Genomic DNA, 19562 nt, shown 5'->3' on the forward strand with positions numbered 1-19562 from the left:
AAAAAGAAAGTCACCATTTATATCCACCCTAATAATAACTGACTCAGGCAAGATTCAACCTGGGTGCTAAAACCACTGAGTGAAACTTAAGGAATGAGATGTTCACATAGTGTCAGTCACCCCATAGATTTCTTATTAATTACAAAGGGGAAAGGGTACCTTTACAATGGAGAAATCTGGCAGACACTACCTTACCTAAGCGATACCATGTGTCTCCTGAGGTAACCGATCAGAATCTAATCGTGAGAAAACTGCTAATAAACCAAAGAGACTATGGATATGCATCATCCTTGATTGGCCCCCGGATCCAACAACTAAAAAGCTATAAAGGGACATTGGAACAACTGGGGAAAGACAAATAATATAGATTATATACTAGGTAAAAGCATTATATTAATGTTTATTGAGTGTGACTATTTTTTGGTTAGCAGAAACATGTCTTTATTTATAGTAGATAAATGCTTAAGTATTAATAAGAATCACAATGTCTGCAAGTAACTCTTAAATGGTTCAGCAAAATATGTGTGTGTGAATGAAGGAGAAAAAAGCAAATGTGGCAAAATGTCAACATCTGGTGAAATAAAAAATTTGTTTAAGTAAGGATTAGAAAGTTTTTCACATTACTTCATTTAAGCAACTTAAAACTTTGGAAAGTAGAGGTCAACTACCTACTGCTGAGAATGAGAAGAAAAGGTGGAAAGATCAGAGACTTTAGAAGAGTGAGAAAAGGTCTGCTAGGCCTTGGGAAAACTAAGGAAACCTTGGGAGTGGAGCGGGGACATATCAAGCAGCCCTGAAAGCCTAACCGAGGCTGGAGAACAGGACAGCGGTTACCACGTTCCAACCTCCTGGCCCCACTGGCCTAGGATTTCACAACACAAAAAGCTGTAGACTACTTCTCTGGGAAGGTTATAAAACTGTTTGTGATAACCATCAGTCTTGCTACTGATTATCTTCAGGGACTGTTTCTATTTTTTACCCAAAGAACTTTTCCCCTAAATCTTTGTTTCAATGAAAAATGTATTTTATACCACTCTAAAACTTGTATTTTATCCAGCTTAATATCTTAATTTTACAAAAGAGGCAGCCTGTATTCAAAGAAGCCCAATGCTGTTTACCAGGTAAACTTACAAAAGAACTAGTGGAGAGAGACCAGATACTTCTAAATACCTGATGGGAGGGCAGGAAGTTTTGACATAGGGTGCCCACTGGTAACGAGAGGGGAAAAAAATCACAAGGAAATAACATATGAAGCTTTGATCTTACTTTGTCCTCCAAAACTAAGGATAGGAAACTGTGTCCTTCAAACTCCCCTGAGAGAAGCCCAAAAATAGTCATAAATATAACCACAGGCCCAGAATGTAAAATGTTCACAAACTTAGAAGGAGCCTCCAAATGGGATTTTCTCACCCACCTCTTTTGGGGAAAAAAGTGCATACTAACAAACAATTAAGATTAATTGTTCTTTGTTTTTAGAAGGCTAACCTCTACCAGTATTAAGAGAAAAGCTGAGTATAACTTTAAAGAAAAGCCTTACAGCCACCTTATCTGTGGAAAGGAGCCACGCAAACCCAAAATGTTCTGTGTATTTGCACCAATTCAAAGTTCCCATCCAATATCCAGGCCAACACACACTGCCTTTTTTAAAATCTAGTTAAACTAAGCACAGTGATGCCATCCTTTCTACTTCTGCCTTCTTGGATCTAAGAGATCTGTAACAATTTGAACTTGCCGACAAGGAAATTCTTTGTCTTTCACCTTGTCTAAATTTATATATACACCTTACACTATCTATAATTTCCTTCTCTAGTAAGATCAATTCTTTCTCAAACTGATGAAGTAGAAGATCATATTCTAAAAACAGGTAAATGTAACCTCTTACCTTTCCATAAAGAAGTAAACTTTGTGTCAGCTTCTTTGTGGATCAAAATCAGAAGACCAAGAGGAACCAGGTTCCAACTTCTTTTGAACTAAAAAAACTTTTAGACTTGCTTTTATTCCTCTCTGTTCTGAGCCTTCTGAGCAAAGTGCATAGCAAGCTCCTTGTTTCTAATTTCTACAGTGTCTACTCCACTCTCAGCCCTTTGTGGCCTAGTCAGGAGGACAGGAACATATCCACCAACCTCTAAAGTAAATCAACAAGAAGCAGCCATAATTAAAGAAGGCATGGCACTGACCTCTGCACATTAAAGACCAGAAGACAAGGAAGTAATGTTTATACAACTGAGAGAGAACTCAAGTTTTCATATGCAAGAGAAACAGAAAAACATTCTTAGATTCGTAACAGGGTCTTAGAAAATAAACCATTCTTGTAACCACTTGGAAAATTTCCTCAAAAAACATGCTTCACCCAAACAAGAAATAAACTGAATTAAAGAAACCAGTCTTAAGAGGTCCAAGAAAAAATTTAGGGCAAATTCAAACTCTTCAAGGATGAGGAAAATCCACAGTAGTTTATCTGGTGGATAATAGCAGCAATTTAACATAGCGAGAAAAACAGCCAATTATGTTTGAGTTAATACTTCTTTAAAAAAAATACCCATGTGAACTGTGTAAATCTTAAAAGAAATGTTCTATTCATGCTAATATTTAAATAGATGACTATCTTAATAGAATTGTTACAGAAAAAAGCATGAAAAAATTAAACAGATGCCATCATCTGTTATTGTTAGTCAAATTATAGAATTTAGTCCCCTTTAGACGACATCTTGACCAAACTACAGAAATATTATAGTATCTAATAAAACTACAGATAGACCCTCTTTTTAAAATATTTCATCACTTTGAAGGTATAAGTTTCTAATTCCTTTATCCATATATTATTATCTACAGCAAAATACCATCAGGAAAGTGGTTTGAGGAGGCAGCAGAAAGGGAAGAGCTGAGGTGATTCAGGGAGCTGGGGCTGACAAAAACTCTAGGCTGGTATGTGATTAGTCTATAAATGTGCCCTCCTCTTTCACACCCCTTAAGGTGCTTTCTGTTACCTGATCCCTCAAGGCTTTCCTTGATGTTGGAAGAGAAGAAGGGTCGGGGTAAAACATGGAAGAGATTAAAGAAAGGACCAAATTCAAAAGAAGTCTTTCCAAATCCTCTCAACTGGCCCTTGCAGGTATTCTGGATGACTGTGGTACAGAAGTGGCTAATCTGGGGACAAATCTTCAATGAAATGCTCTTACATGGCATAGTTTGCTATAGGAAACCTCTCTACAAAGGCATATATATTATATGTGTGCTTATTACCCTCTGATTCAGGAAATGATATGTTAAGTAACTATAATTTATATAAAGATGTATATAAAGATGTTTATCATGGGGTTGTCTGTCTTTGATAAATTTTTTTTATTAAACTTTGATTTTTATTCCTTACTGTTAAGTTGATCAATTTTATATATCAAAATTTTCATTTGTAATCAGAATTAAGAAAGCTGAATTAGAAATTTGAAATATGCTCAACTATTATTCCCTTCCTGTAATTAAAGAATAAAGCAATCATTGACAGATATTTGAACATTTACACCCAAGTCGAAGGATATATAAGTGGATCTTTTACCTGCCTTCATTATATAATATCTACAGGGGAAAAAAAAGAGTATCCTCGTACAGCAACACATGCAGAACTGCCATATTCTTATAATAGGTACATAATATGCCATAGTAATACTACGATCTATGGGATGTCACTCTGCCCTAGTTCTCATCTAAGCAACTTACGTGTAATGTCTCACTGATTCCTTACTAAACTTTTATAAGGTGGGTGGTATTATCATCATTTTTATAGTTGAAGAAACTGAAATACAGAGAAGTTTTTCTTTTTTTTTTTTACAGAGAAGTTTTGATAAACTTCATAAATGTCCAACTGTGCTTCCATTTTTATAAAAAATTTTTAAGGGCCTATGCATAGAAAAGAACTGGAAAAATAGACATTAAACTGTTACTGATGATTGTCTCTGGGTAGTATAATTATGGGATAGAAGTTCTTTAGTTTTCTAACTTCTCTGCACTTCACATGAATTACTCTTGTACTGAAAAGGGGGAAAGAATTCCCTCACAATAAGAAGGAACAAGGTAGGCTTACATTCAATTTTTTTTTTTTTGCTCTTTTGTTTTTAAGACACCTGAACTATCTTCATTCACCCTCCAAAACCTCTTCTAAAGCCTAAACACATAAGCAAAATTACTTATTATGGCTACGATACTCATTTTAAATGGATCAATTTATTATATGTATAACCCTGTGTATACAGAGAATACATGTTATCTATATACACTTGACACCACACTGGCATTCTACTGTATGAAGAACATTTACACCTACTTTTTAAGATTCTCTGTAGGGAATCTGTGATACAGCCAACAAGTGCCCTTTGTGCTCCTATAACACCCTATGTTCATCGCTGTCACAGTACTTATCACACTCGATTATGACTAAGTTTACCAGTCTTTCTCTTCTGACAAAATGTTGACGCCAGCATTTGTGTTAGCACAGAGCGTGGTACACAGCTGACACTTAGCAATTGTTGGATACACTGGACGGACAGACTTCTGCACATATGCATACATGGATGAATGCATGGACAAATGAATACAGAGATAGATGGACAAAAGAATGGATAGTTACATGGATAGACAGATGTATGGACAGAGGAATGAATGTACCAATGCAGACTTTTGGTCATGAAATCCTGGCTCCAGTCCCAACTCTCTAGCACCTATGTAACAAGTCACTCTACCTTTCCAGGTCTTTTATTCATATATAAAAGTGATTAGACTATCTGACATTAGAAGGTTCCTTCTAGCTGCTAAATTAGATCACTGAGACTTAGGCATTATTTTTTCATTTTAAGCAATTAGAGAGGTTTGCTGGTGGAAAACTTCACTTTTGATAACCGTGTGGGTCACATTTAAGATTGCACTGAGGCCAAACTCTTAACCAGGGGTACATTCCTGACCCTACCACCGTTCCTATACAAAAACATGACTCACTTGAAGACGAGGGCTTACATGCTTTTTTAGAATTGCAGTGACGTTTGGACTAAGAGTCTCAAACACCAACTTACTGAGGGCAAACTTTAAGTCTTTTGTTCTTCAATTTATGGAAAAAAAAAATTTCCAATCCAACAGTGACACTGTATCTTTAAAGTGGAAGAACTTAGCTAAAGGCTCTTTGCAAAGCAGTAGAGCACAGTCCTTCATGATATAAATGTAGCCACTTACCTTTTACTTTTTTATCAAACTTCTTCTGTTTCATTTTTTCTCGGTTTTTCTGTTGAACTTCCTTCGCTTCTTCTAATGCTTCCTGACTACCCCAAACTTCAAGAGACCTCTTCACAATCTGAAATACAGAATCCATAAATTAGTTGTGATTCATTGTTGTAAAATAGTTATAATTATTAAATCCACAGATGCCAAAGAGTGATCTAACTTAAGTGCAATTTTATAAGTATTTATTTGAAATTTAAAAGTTTTTAAATATTGATAAGAAACAACTCTAGGGCTTTCCTGGTGGCACAGTGGTTGAGAGTCCGCCTGCCAATGCAGGGGACACGGGTTCGTGCCCCGCGCTGCGTCTGCATGTCCGGAGCCTGTGCTCCACAACGGGAGAGGCCACAACGGTGAGAGGCCCGCGTACCGTTAAAAAAAAAAAAAAAAAAAAGAAACAACTCTAATAATATCTCTATGTATAAACCTATGAAACCGTCAGTGAATGTATGATGAATGAGATTACGTATTTGCAAAGTACAATAAAACTAGGTGTACCTGTGTAAATAGAAAAGCTGTCCTCTGACTGCAATCACTTCTCTGCTTTGTTTTCACGTGAATCGAGAGAACTACATGTAGTCAGTGGGTTTGATCGAGTTTTGGCAGGATCACCCAAAAAAATCTGCTGACCAATTAGCCGTATCAGATCTAAATATGAGGTCATCTCCAGAAATCTCCCATCACAGGAAATCAATCACTACTACTCTTCTCCTGAATCAATAACAGTTTCCATCCACTTGACTAATTTCTGATCTTAAAAATATGAATTTTCTTTAAAAACTTTGGTAGCTGAATGACCTAACAAGTCTTTATTCTAGTTTAAAAACCTTGGAATATATATATATATATATATATATATGTACTCTTTATAATATTTATTTACATGTAGGGAAATAATATACACACTGAGAATTATGCTCGGGATATCTCACAATATGTTACAGGGACCAAAATATCAATCAATAAAGCCAAACTGAAATTTCTTAACATAAAGTAATACACTGTTACTTCATAAATTCTAAAACATCACATTTTCCACAATTTAACATCCCTGAAAATGCTGCATCACTAATGTAACTTAATGGTACTTTAACAACCCTGAGTCAAGAAGTGGTTCAGAAGAATTGGACTCTGAATGTAAGGAAGTTTAGGAATACCTTAATAGATCTGTGGTACTTGCATTTTCCTTGTTATGTACACACAAGCATGATTTATAGCAAAAAAAAAACCTATAGTAAGTCTAATGGCACTATTTCAATAAAATAAAAGCACCAAGTGATAAGGCAGCACTGGGTCAGTTTAATTAGCAGCATTTTTTCATTTTTAATAGTACATAAAATTATGGTGAATCTTTTAATCAATAGTGTATTATGTTTAGTGAAAATTCAATATATGTCTGCTTTTACAATGTGGTTTATTAGAAGATACTAGGATCTTCTAGTATATTCCAATCAAACTGTGCTCTAAAGCAATGCCTCCCAATATTTTTTATATAATGGCACAAAAAAGAATATTATGATATTTGTACCATTCTTGGGTAGATACAGGAAGCTGGAGTTAGATTCTGGGCATCTGTGAAATTCCCAAATTTTTTTTTATGATTTTATTTGCGGGGTAGGTGGGCAAGGGCTGACTCCTATTTCAAGCATTTTTGTTTCCAAATTGTACTCCTAACATCACCCAGTAGTAATATATTTGCTTCAAAGTGCCACATCAAAAAGCAAAATAAGTAAACATGTTATTAAATGTCATTATGTACGACTATGGCTCATGTCAAACAATAAAATGAAAAGGATCTTTTTAACTTTCTGTAAGTGAAAACTAATTATAACTAGTTCATTGTTAAAGCTTCACCCGACCCAGGGTTTAAAATGACTGATTATAACTTATTGGAGACCTGTAATTTTAAGTAGAGTTTCATGTCACCCCATTGTGCATGATGAGGATTCTTCTTCACAATAAATTTAAGAGCTGGTTCTCTTTTTTCTAAATCACAATCTTTCAGAAGGTATTCTTGTTTTGCTTCTGTTTTAGTTATAAGCTTGTGTTTATCATCAGCATCTCTGAAAACAGATTAAGTCCATTATATACAGTAGTTGTTTCAAATAAATTAAGATTTTTTCAAACAGTCCCCAAACCTAGGGGCATACATGCCAAAAGAAACATATAAAATACTTTTTCCTGAAACGCTCATGGTCAAATTAGCAGCATAAGAATTCCAACAGAAAAGTACTTTCTTTTACTAATTCTGAGAAGCTATTTATATTAGCAGCAGATCCATGTTATTTAACATGTTAAGAATTTCTTTTTACTAAGTCCCTCTTTTCCACAAAGTATTTGAAATAACTTACATGAACACAGCAAATATAAATGAGAACTAAGACTCAATGAGTAAGAAAATATAAGGCTTAAAGTCGGGAGAGGAGGATATAAGGAATATAAACATGCAAGGTCCAAAGGCACCAAGCACAGCTGAGTTTCCAGTTGGCTCTGAGCTATTTCAAAGCCCAGGTAAAAATGGAGACATAGTCAATTACATAGCTCTTCTCATTCATTTGTTCTCCATCTACATGCTAGGTATTGTTCAAGGTACTAGGAATACAGCAAAGAATAAAACAAAGCCTTGTTTTCAGGAAGCTTACATTCTAGTTAGGAGAAGACAGTCAATAAGCAAACATGATGATTGATAAAAGTGCTATAAAGGAATACAAAGCATGGTAAAGGAACAGAAATTTTCAGAGAGATTGGGAAATCAAGAGAATGCCACTGATGAGGAAACATTTGAGCAGGGCCCTTTAGAAGTCAGAAAACATTCTGAATAGCTAGAGAAAGAACATTCATAGCAGAAAGAAGAGCAAGTGCAAAGACTCTAGGACAGGAGTGTGCTTTGCAAATGGAGTTCACAACAAGCGAGCCAGTGTGACCAGAATGCTTAAAGTAAGTGATGGTGAGGAGTGATGGAAAATAAAGTCAGAGACACGCAAGGGTCTTGTAAGAAATGGTGAAGACAATTTTATTCTACATGGATTAGAAACCATTAAAGAGTTTTGAGTAAAATGCTATATGGAGAAGAGACTAACCGTGCAAAAGTGGGGGAAGAGGCCAGTTACAAGAGTACTACTGCAGTGGTCCAGGCAAGAGCTGATAGGGGCCCAGTCTAAGGCAGTAATAGTACAGAGGATGAGAAACGGATGGATTCAGGACATGGTTTAAATATAGACCCAAATGGATTTGGAATTAAACATGGGATAGAGAAACAGCCAGTGAATGAAGTTGGCCTTTACTGAAATGGTGAACACTTAGGAGGAGGTATAGGACAGGCGGTGGGGGGAGGGGGAGAGGAGTTATAATTGGGAATAACTTTAAGAAGACTAAATAATTTGGAAGTATACACCAAAGGAGGGGACAGGTAAAGTACATTGTACTAATCTATAATCGTCAAAGATGTTGGAAAAAACAAATAGAATGGAGGGCTGTATTCCTAATTATGTTTACATAACTTTCTTTAAATTGATAATTAGGTTGCTTCCATTTTCTCATGGAAGTAAGGTTATATGTGGTAATTTAGTTCCTGAACACTATCTGTACTTTAAGGAGAGTGATAACACTGTGGGCCTTAACCACTGTGTGCATTAATGATACTGTTACATCACTGGGAAGAGAGTTAATAATTCCAGTGGGTACCAGAACATTTCCCATCACAGATCTGATCATGAGACCAGAAACATCTCCCGTTCTATCTTCTAGGGATCTACTTAGCAACAAGTCAGTGGTGATGGCTCTAGATGTCTGCAGCAGGGACTCTGAAAAGGCAGGTCCACCAGGCGTGTGAGCAGTTGATCTGGGACTGTACGTACAAGAAGTGGGGACAGGGAACAGATAAGAGGGCTAAGTAAGAATCCAAGGTGGGATCTTTAGGTGTGAAAGACACCAACACAGGACTTGGCTGAGATAACCAGTAGGGACAGGAGAACCAAGTGGAGTGAGTAATATTCCGTGGTGATACAAAAAGAGATAAAGGCTAGGAGAAGAAAAAGAATGACAGAAGAATGTGATTTTTCCTCATTTAATCTCTTCCCTGCCAATTCAGGAGAGTAGAAAATGAACGGAAAAGAGGTGTTCTGAGTACCAGAAGAGTAGCTGGAGGCGTTATACTTCCCTCCTCTCATTGAAGGTGCCAGTCCTCTGACCAAGGTATCAACACACACACTAGTCAAAGAAAGAAAGAAACAAAGGGATCCTTAGGGGCTGGGGGGAGAGAAGGGTTAGGAACCTGCTACTGAGAGATGGTTAACGCCCCCCCCAACCCCCCAGCAGAAAGGAAAAGGACATATCTATGGCAGAACCAGGGACATCCTTCCTATTTATGTGGCATAACGTTGATAAGCATAGTCTTCCTGTAATTCTTTAGCAAAATGGAAAATACAGAAATTTTAGGAAACTCCCAAAACAACATATTTATGAAGAAAATATTAAATCCAAATGGATCTAATTATTGTTTTGCCCTAAACCTACAAGCAAACATTAAATTTTAGTAATTTAGAACATGCTCTGAAATAAAAATAAGTACCTGCAGTTATCACAAGTTGCCAAATCAAAGTGGTTCATTAGATAAGAATCCATAAATTCTTTACCACATTCTTCACATATAACATAATCAAATTCCATTACAGGTCCTAAAGAAAGGAAGATTAATTCTCTAAGTTGCCTTTTTTTGTGATTAGAATAGAGCCTCCTCTATTTTATTAGCTTACCAGCATGTATTTTATGCCTGATACAAACATATTTATGTAAAAGACAACATAAAACCTTGATTAAGTAATCTTACATTCATCTAAAGAAAAATTTTTTTAAGGAAAAAAGGAAATAACATAAAGGAAAAAATTATGGACTCACCCAGTATTTTTGAACTCAAACAACATGGAAGGTACTTGTATTACTTTTGTATTGCTGGTATAACAAATTACCACAAATTTAGTGGCTAAAATAACACAAATTTATTTTCTCACAGATCTGTAGTTTATATGTCTGACACAGGTCGCAGTGGGCTAAAGTCAAGGTGATGGCAGGGTTGCACTCCTTTCTGGAGGTTTTGAGGGACAACCTATTACCAGCCATTTCCAGCTTCTAGAGGCCACCTGCATTCCTTGACTCACGACTCCCTTTCTCCAGGGATGTAAGCTGGAGCCAGCAACTGCAGCTTCTTACATCACTATGGCTTCTTCCATAATCACACCTACCCCTGACTCTCTCCTGCCTCTCTTCTACTCCTAAGGATCCTTGCGATTACACTGGGCCCAGCTGGATAACCCAGAATAATCTCCCCATCTCAAAGTCTTTAACCTTAATCATATCTGCAAAGTCCTTTTGGCTCTGCAAGGTAATAAATGCATAGGTTCCGGGATGGTTAGGATGTGGACATCTTTGGGGGCCATTACTTGGCCTACCACAGTAATGTTGAGAGTACAAAGATTAGTCTCAAGGCCGGAGGGAGGTGGGGGAGCTGCTTACAGATAAGGGAGATGGGCACCAACATGTAACACAGAAAACAGAGGCAACACAGAATTCACTTTCAAATGGGAAACTTTTTCTCTCCCTCACCCCCAACAACAGAGTAAACAGCTTCCTCTTCATCTGTCTCAACCACTAGATTGGAAATCTCTTGAAGGCAGAGATTGTATTTAGTTTAGCTATATATCCTCAATACCCAGCACGGAAACTACTCTAGGCAGAGTAAGGCCGGATTCTTTTTTTTTTTAAAGATTTCAAATACCTAGCTAAGAATCTTTATCCTACAGAATTTTTTTTTCCAGCAAGTCTGAAGGTTTTACCCCTAAGTCTTTAGGATGATTGCTACTGCCAAGCCCCAACTCTGAGAACTGCCACAAGTCCCAGCAGGAAGAAAAATGGAGTTGCCATTTGTCCATGATTTGTTCAACATATTCCTATCACTGCCTTCCCTTACCTACTTCCAACACAAGAAGGTCAGTCAGTATTCTAGCACTCCTCAATATTACTAATCTCCAAACTCTTAACAAAAAAATCACTCTTCTTTCTAAAATATTACAGGGGCATAGCTATGGACAAAAGGAAAAAATATAGTCAAAGTGGTATCTTCAAAAAACTGGTTACTGGAATGTGTTTGGATAGAGAGAAATTACAGTCAGAAATACCAATTAGGAGGCTACTGCACAGTATTATTAATCAAAAGCCATAAAATGTGCATACGTTTTCCTAATTTTAAAAATGCCTTATAATGGAAATTTTTAAATATACATAAGGATGATTTTTCAACTCCATCACTCCCTTTACATTTACCATTTGGAAATTGCCAGTCTACTGTAATCAAGAGCCTTCCCCTCCCCCATTCAGTCCTTCATTCACTAACACATTTATTATCCATATAGACTCATGGATTCCTATTATTTCAATGGTGTCCTTCATTATTTTAGCATTCAAATTGTCTGAAATTTGGCCAGTGGAAGCCCCTTCAAGCTGACACTTATGCCTCTGTAACATGCTTCTATCACTTTCTGAACACTTACATATTTTCTGGCATTACAAAATGTCCCAAGCTCATCTTGTAGCCATCCTGCCCCAACCCTGGAATCAGCTATTTCTCTGAAGGGCCCTGGTTCCTTTTAGTGGAGAACAGTATCAGCATCCAAGATCTGGACACCAGCTGCGCTCATTGCTACTGGGCTACCTCTGCTTCACGGCCATTTCTGTGAACAGGGCTAGGAAATATATGTATATATAGACACACACACAAATACTCATACATGTACTGTACACTTTTTTTGTTGAGATATAACTGACATAACATTAGTTTCAGGTGTACAACATAATGAGTCAACAATTGTATATATTACATAATGATCACCACAGTAAGTCTAGTTAACATTCGTCACCATACGGTTACATTTCTTATCATAAGAATTTTTAAGATCTAGTCTCTTAGCAACTTTCAAATATGTAATACAGTATTACTGTTACCATGCTGTACATTACTTTCCCATGACTAACTGGAAGTTTGTACCTTTTGACCCACTTCAAACATTTCACCTACCTCCCTCCTCCTCCCCCCTCTGGCAATCATCAATCTGTTCTCTGTATCTGTAAGTTTGGGGGGGGGGTTGTTTTTAGATTCCACATATAAGTGAGATCATATGGTATTTAACTTTCTCTGACTTACTTCACTTAGCATAATGCCCTCAAGGTCCATCCATGTTGTCACAAATGGCAAGATTTCATTCTTTCTTGTGGCTGAATAATATTCCACTGTATGTATACACACACACACACACATCACACTTTCTTTATCCATTCATCCTTCGATGGACACTTAGATTGTTTCCACATCTAGTTATTGTAAATAATACTGCAATGAACATGGGGGTGCATGTATATTTTCGAGTTACTGTTTACATTTTCTTTGGATAAATACCCAGAAGTGGGATTGCTGGATTATATGGTAGTTCTAAGTTTTTGAGGCACTTGCATACTGTTTTCCATAGTAGTTGCACTGATTTATATTTACAAGGGTTCCTTTTATCCACATGCTCACCAACACTTATTTTTTGTCTCTTTGATAACCACCATTCTAACAGGTGTTAGGTGGTAGCTCACCATTGTTTGATTTGCATTTCCCTGATGATTAGTGATGTTGAGCATCTTTCCATGTACATACTGGCCGGCCGTACGTCTTCTCTGGAAAAATGTCTATTCAGATCTTCTGCCCATTTTTTAATCGGATTGTTTGGTTTTTTGCTATTGAGTTGTAGGAGTTCTTTATGTATTTTGGATACTAACCCCTCATCAGATGTATGATTTGCAAATATTTTCCCCCATTCAGTTGGTGGGCTTTTCAAAGGTTTGCTTTGCTGTGCAGAAGCATTTTAGTTTGATGTAGTCCCACTTGTTTAACAGTTTTGCTTTTGTTGCTTCTGCTTTTGGTATCATAACCAAAAATATCATTGCCAAGACCAATGTCAAGGAGCTTTTCATCTATTTTCTTTTTTGTTTGTTTTTTATTTATTTGGTTGCGTTGAGTCTTAGTTGCAGCTCACAGGCTCCTTAGTTACGGCTCCAAGCTCCTTACTTGCGGCATGCAAACTCTTAGTTGTGGCATGCATGTGGGATCTAGTTCCCAGACTAGGGTTCAAACCTGGGCCCCATGCATTGGGAGCAGAGTCTTAACCACTGTGCCACCAGGGAAGTCCCCATCGGTTTTCTTCTAAGAGTATTACGGTTTGTCTTACACTTAAATCTTTAATCCATTTTGAATTATTCTGTGTGTATGATGTAAGACAGTGGCCCAGTTTCAATCTTTTGCATGTGACTGTCCAGTTCTCCCAACACCTTTTATTGAAAAAACTGTCCTTTCCCCTTGTATATTCTTGGCTCCTCTGTCATAAATTAACTGACCATATGTGTAGGTATATTTCTGGGCTCTCTCTTCTGTTCCATTGATCTATGTGTCGTTTTTATGCCAATACCATACTGTTTTCATTACAATGGCTTTGAAATATAATTTGAAATCAGGGAGCATGAGGTCTCCAGCTCTGTTCTTTTTTCTCAAGATTGCTCTGGCCATTCAGGGTTTTTCATGGTTCCATGTGAATTTTAGGATTGTTTGTTCTATTTCTGTGGGAAATTGCCATTGGAATTTTGATAGGGACTGCACTGATTCCATAGATTGCTTTAGGTACTATGGACATTTTAAGAATATTAGTTCTTCCAACCCAGGAGCACAGAATGTTTTTCTATTTATTTGTGTCTTCTTCCATTTCTTTCATCCATGTCTTATAGTTTTAAGTGTACAAGTATTTCACCTCCTTGGTTAAGTTTATTCCTAGGTATTTTATTCTTTCTGATAAATGGGCAACTGTAAACAGGACTGTTTTCTTAATTTCTCTTTCTGATAGTTCATTAGTAGTGTACAAAAATGCAACAGATTTCTATATATTGATTTTGTTTCCTGCAACTTTGCTGAATTCACTTTTTAGTTTACATGTACACTTCTACATGCATACACATATACATGTTTTAGAAATCATGAGTTCACACTGATACTGGCAATTTTAATCCATCCCCACAGGGTTCTTTCTTGCCTTCTCCCATTCCATATTTGTATGTCCTTTCTTCTACAATGAGAACCTTGGCTCCCAACAACATCAAGAAATACATTCATCTGCATGAGCCAATAATACATCTAAACTAGTTTCAAAATTTCTTCACTCATACCACTCTATGAGTTCAGGAATTCTGTGGTTTTCCCCTTACCCCACCCACCTCAAATTGAGGATATACTGTCAAATACTGTCCTCATAAATCATTTGGACTAGTTCTTTCTGTCCTCCCCTTCTTCAACATGATCATGTTATTTCATTTGGAAAAATACATCCATTTGTTTATTTGCTTTTAGGTTGTTTACTCCTTCTATCAATGTTAATTTAAATTTTTTTAAGTATGTAAACTTTACCAGAAATTTACATACTTTTGGGTCAGTTACCCTACTGCTATGAATCAGAGCGCTGGACAAAAGTTTACCTCCAAATATATTCACTGCAATAATAATTATTAGAATAGAGAAAAGAAACAAACAAAAGAGCTGCATTTAAATGAATCATGGTGCAGCCATCAAATGGAGCATTATGTAGCCATTAAAAAGAAAACTCTGAAAGAATATTTAAGAAATGGGGAGGACTTCCCTGGTGGTGCAGTGGTTGAAAGTCTGCCTGCCAATGCAGGGGACACGGGTTCGAGCCCTGGTCTGGGAGGATCCCACATGCCGTGGAGCAACTGGGCCCATGAGCCACAACTACTCAGCCTGAGCGTCTGGAGCCTGTGCTCCGCAACGAGAAGCCACGACAGTGAGAGGCCCGTGCACTGTGATGAAGAGTGGCCCCCGCTCGCTGCAACTGGAGAAAGCCCTCGCACAGAAACGAAGACCCAACACAGCCAAAAATAAATAAATTAATTAATTAAAAAAAAGAAATGGAGAAATTCTCTTAACATTTTTATAAAAGAAAAATATTACATTCTCATTCACACGTCAAAAACAGTCTCAAAGATAATATATCAAAATGTTTGTACAGGAAGTTACTGTTTAATGGGACAAAGTTTCAGTTTTGGGATGATGAAAAAACTCTGGAGATGGATGGTGGTGACTGTTACAAAACAACGTGAAAGTATAGTACTTAATGCCACTAAACATACTAAACATACGCTTTAAAAGGTTACAATTATAGGGCTTCCCTGGTGGCGCAGTGGCTGGGAGTCCGCCTGCCGATGCAGGGGACACGGGTTTGATCCCTGGTCAAGGAACCAAATTCCCACATGCCGTGGGGGCAACTAAGCCCGCATGCCACAACTATTGAGCTTGCAAGCCTCAACGAGAGAGCTGGTGTGCTACAAACTACAGAGCCCACGCACCCTGGGGCCTGCACACCACAACTAGAGAGAGAAAACCCCCAAGCCACAACCAGAGAGAAGCCTGAGCACTGCAACAAAGAGCCTGTGAACCGCAACAAAAGATCCCGCATGCTGCAACTAAATCCCAACACAGCCAGGGGAGGGCAGGGGAGGGGAGGGGAGGGCAGGGGAGGGGAGGAAGAAAGAAAGAAAGAAAACAGAGGAGGAACCAAGATGGCAAAGTAGAAGGACGTGCTCTCACTCCCTCTTGCGAAAACACCAGAATCACAACTAACTGCTGGACAATCATCAACAGGAAGACACTGGAACTCACCAAAAAAGATACCCCACATCCAAAGACAAAGGAGAAGCCACAGTGAGATGGTAGAAGGGGCGCAATCACAGTAAAATTAAATCCCATAACTGCTGGGTAGGTGACTCACAGACTGGAGAACACTTATACCACAGAAGTCCACCCACTGGAGTGAAGGTTCTGAGCCCCACGTCAGGCTTCCCAACCTGGGGGTCCGGCAACAGGAGGAGGAACTCCTAGAGAATCAGACTTTGAAGCCTAGTGGGAATTGACTGCATGACTTCAACAGGACTGGGGGAAACAGACACTCCACTCCTGGAGGGCACACACAAAGTAGTGTGCACATCAGGACCCAGGGAGAAGGAGCAGTGACCCCATAGGAGACTGAACCAGACCTACCTGCTAGTGTTGGAGGGTCTCCTGCAGAGGCGGGGGCGGGGGCGCGTGGCTGTGGCTCCCCGTGGGGACAAAGACACGGGCAGCAGAAGTTCTGGGAAGTACTCCTTGGTGTGAGCCCTCCCAGAGTCTGTCATTAGCCTCACCAAAGAGCCCGGGTAGGCTCCACTGTTGGGTTGCCTCAGGACAAACAACCAACAGGGAGGGAACCCAGCCCCACCCATAAACCATGAAGTGGATTAAAGTTTTACTGAGCTCTGCCCACCAGAGCAACAGTCAGCTCTACCCACCACCAGTCCCTCCCATCAGGAAGCTTGCACAAGCCTCTTAGATAGCCTTATCCACCAGAGGGCAGACAGCAGAAGCAAGAAGAACTACAATCCTGCAGCCTGTGGAACAAAAACCACATTCACAGAAAGATAGACAAGATGAAAAGGCAGAGGGCTATGTACCAGATGAAGGAACAAGATAAAACCCCAGAAAAGCAACTAAATGAAGTGGAGATAGGCAACCTTCTAGAAAAAGAATTCTGAATAATGATAGTGAAGATGATCCAGGACCTCGGAAAAAGAATGGAGGCAAAGATCGAGAAGATGCAAGAAGTTAAACAAAGACCTAGAAGAATTAAAGAACAAACAAACAGAGATGAACAATACAATAACTGAAATGAAAAATACACTAGAAGGAATCAACAGCAGAATAACTGAGGCAGAAGAACGGATAAGTGACCTAGAAGACAGAATGGTGGAATTCACTGCTGCAGAACAGAATAAAGAAAAAAGAATGAAAAGAAATGAAGACAGCCTAAGAGACCTCTGGGACAACATTAAACGCAACAACATTCACATTACAGGGGTCTCAGAAGGAGAAGAGAAAAGACCAGAGAAAATATTTGAAGAGATTATAGTCGAAAAATTCCCTAACATGGGAAAGGAAATAGCCACCCAAGTCCAGGAGGCGCAGCAAGTCCCATACAGGATAAACTCACGGAGAAACACACCGAGACACATAGTAATCAAATTGGCAAAAATTAAAGACAAAGAAAAATTACTGAAAGCAGCAAGGGAAAAATGACAAATAACATACAAGGGAACTCCCAGAAGGTTAACAGCTGATTTCTCACCAGAAACTCTACAAGCCAGAAGGGAGTGACATGATATACTTAAAATGATGAAAGGGAAGGACATACAACCAAGATTACTCTACCTGGCAAGGATCTCATTCAGATTCAATGGAGAAATCAAAAGTTTTACAGACAAGCAAAAGCTAAGAGAATTCAGCACCACCAAACCAGCTCTACAACAAATGCTAAAGGAACTTCTCTAAGTGGGAAACACAGGAGAAGAAAAGGACCTACAAAAACAAACCCAAAACAATTAAGAAAATGGTCAAAGGAACATACATATCAATAATTACCTTAAACGTGAATGGATTAAATGCTCCAACCAAAAGACACAGGCTTGCTGAATGGATACAAAAACAAGACCCATATATACGCTGTCTACAAGAGACCCACTTCAGACCTAGGCACACATACAGACTAAAAGTGAGAGGATGGAAAAAGATATTCCATGCAAATGGAAATCAAAAGAAAGCTGGAGTAGCAATACTCATATCAGATAAAATACTTTAAAATAAAGAATGTTACAAGAGACAAGGAAGGACACTACATAATGATCAAGGGATCAATCCAAGAAGAAGATATAAGAATTATAAATATATATGCACCCAACATAGGAGCACCTCAATACATAAGACAACTGCTAACAGCTATAAAAGAGGAAATCGACAGTAACACAATAATAGTGGGGGACTTTAACACCTCACTTACACCAATGGACAGATCATCCAAAATGAAAATAAATAAGGAAACAGAAGCTTTAAATGACACAATAGACCACATAGATTTAATTGATATTTATAGGACATTCCATCCAAAAACAGCAGATTACACTTTCTTCTCAAGTGCACACTGAACATTCTCCAGGATAGGTCACATCTTGAGCCTCGGTAAATTTAAGAAAACTGAAATCACATCAAGTATCTTTTCTGACCACAACGCTATGAGATCAGAAATGAATTACAGGGAAAAAAACATAAAAAACACAAACACATGGAGGCTAAACAATACGTTACTAAATAACCAAGAGATCACTGAAGAAATCAAAGAGGAAACCAAAATATACCTAGAGACAAATGACAATGAAAACACGATGATCCAAAACCTATGGGATGCAGCAAAGGCAGTTCTAAGAGGGAAGTTTATAGCTATACAAGCCTACCTCAAGAAACAAGAAAAATCTCAAATAAACAATCTAACCTTACACCTAAAGGAACTAGAGAAAGATGAACAAACAAAACCCAAAGTTAGCAGAAGGAAAGAAATCATAAAGATCAGAGCAGAAATAAATGAAATACAAACAAAGAAAACAATAGCAAAGATCAATAAAACTAAAAGTTGGTTCTTTGAGAAGATAAACAAAATTGATAAACCATTAGCCAGACTCATCAAGAGGGAGAGGACTCAAATCAATAAAATTAGAAATGAAAAAGGAGAAGTTACAACAGACACTGCAGAAATACAAAGTATCCTAAGAGATTACTACAAGCAACTCTATGCCAATAAAATGGACAACCTGGAAGAAATGGACGAATTCTTAGAAAGGAATAACCTTCCAAGACTGAACCAGGAAGAAATAGAAAATATGAACAGACCAATCACAAGTAATGAAATTGAAACTGTGATTAAAAAACTTCCAACAAACAAATATCCAGGACCAGATGGCTTCATAGGTAAATTCTATCAAACATTTAGAGAAGAGCTAACCTAACACCCATCCTTCTCAAACTCTTCCAAAAAACTGCAGAGGAAGGACCACTCCCAAATTCATTCTATGAGGCCACCATCACCCTGATACCAAAACCAGACAAAGATACTACAAAAAAAAAAAATTACAGACCAATACCACTGCTAAATATAGAAGCAAAAATCCTCAACAAAATACTAGCAAACAGAATCCAACAACACACTAAAAGGATCATACACCACAATCAAGTGGGATTTATCCCAGGGATGCAAGGATTCTTCAAAATACGCAATCAATCAACGTGATACACCATATTAACAAACTGAAGAAAAACCATATGATCATCTCAATAGATGCAGAAAAAGTTT

At 37.9% G+C, this 19562-nt stretch overlaps 1 protein-coding gene across 3 annotated transcripts in view; it reads right to left on the minus strand.

Annotated features, from left to right (window-relative positions):
- The window catches only part of XPA (XPA, DNA damage recognition and repair factor), a 38388-nt gene that overhangs the window by 8764 nt on the left and 10062 nt on the right, over positions 1–19562 (minus strand). For all 3 annotated transcript variants that reach the window (XR_003790661.1, XR_003790660.1, XM_029201706.1), the window contains exons 3-5: positions 9833–9938; positions 7160–7325; positions 5218–5335 (exon numbers count right to left, since the gene is read on the minus strand). Coding sequence is in view for 1 of the 3 variants with exons in the window: in XM_029201706.1 (XP_029057539.1) it covers positions 5218–5335; positions 7160–7325; positions 9833–9938 (390 nt within the window). In the remaining 2 variants the exon portion in view is untranslated. The remainder of the gene's footprint in view (positions 1–5217; positions 5336–7159; positions 7326–9832; positions 9939–19562) is intronic.

Source organism: Monodon monoceros, unplaced genomic scaffold (genome assembly GCF_005190385.1).
Source record: "Monodon monoceros isolate NGI ecotype Baffin Bay Population unplaced genomic scaffold, NGI_Narwhal_1 Super_Scaffold_5, whole genome shotgun sequence".
Lineage (NCBI taxonomy): Eukaryota > Metazoa > Chordata > Mammalia > Artiodactyla > Monodontidae > Monodon > Monodon monoceros.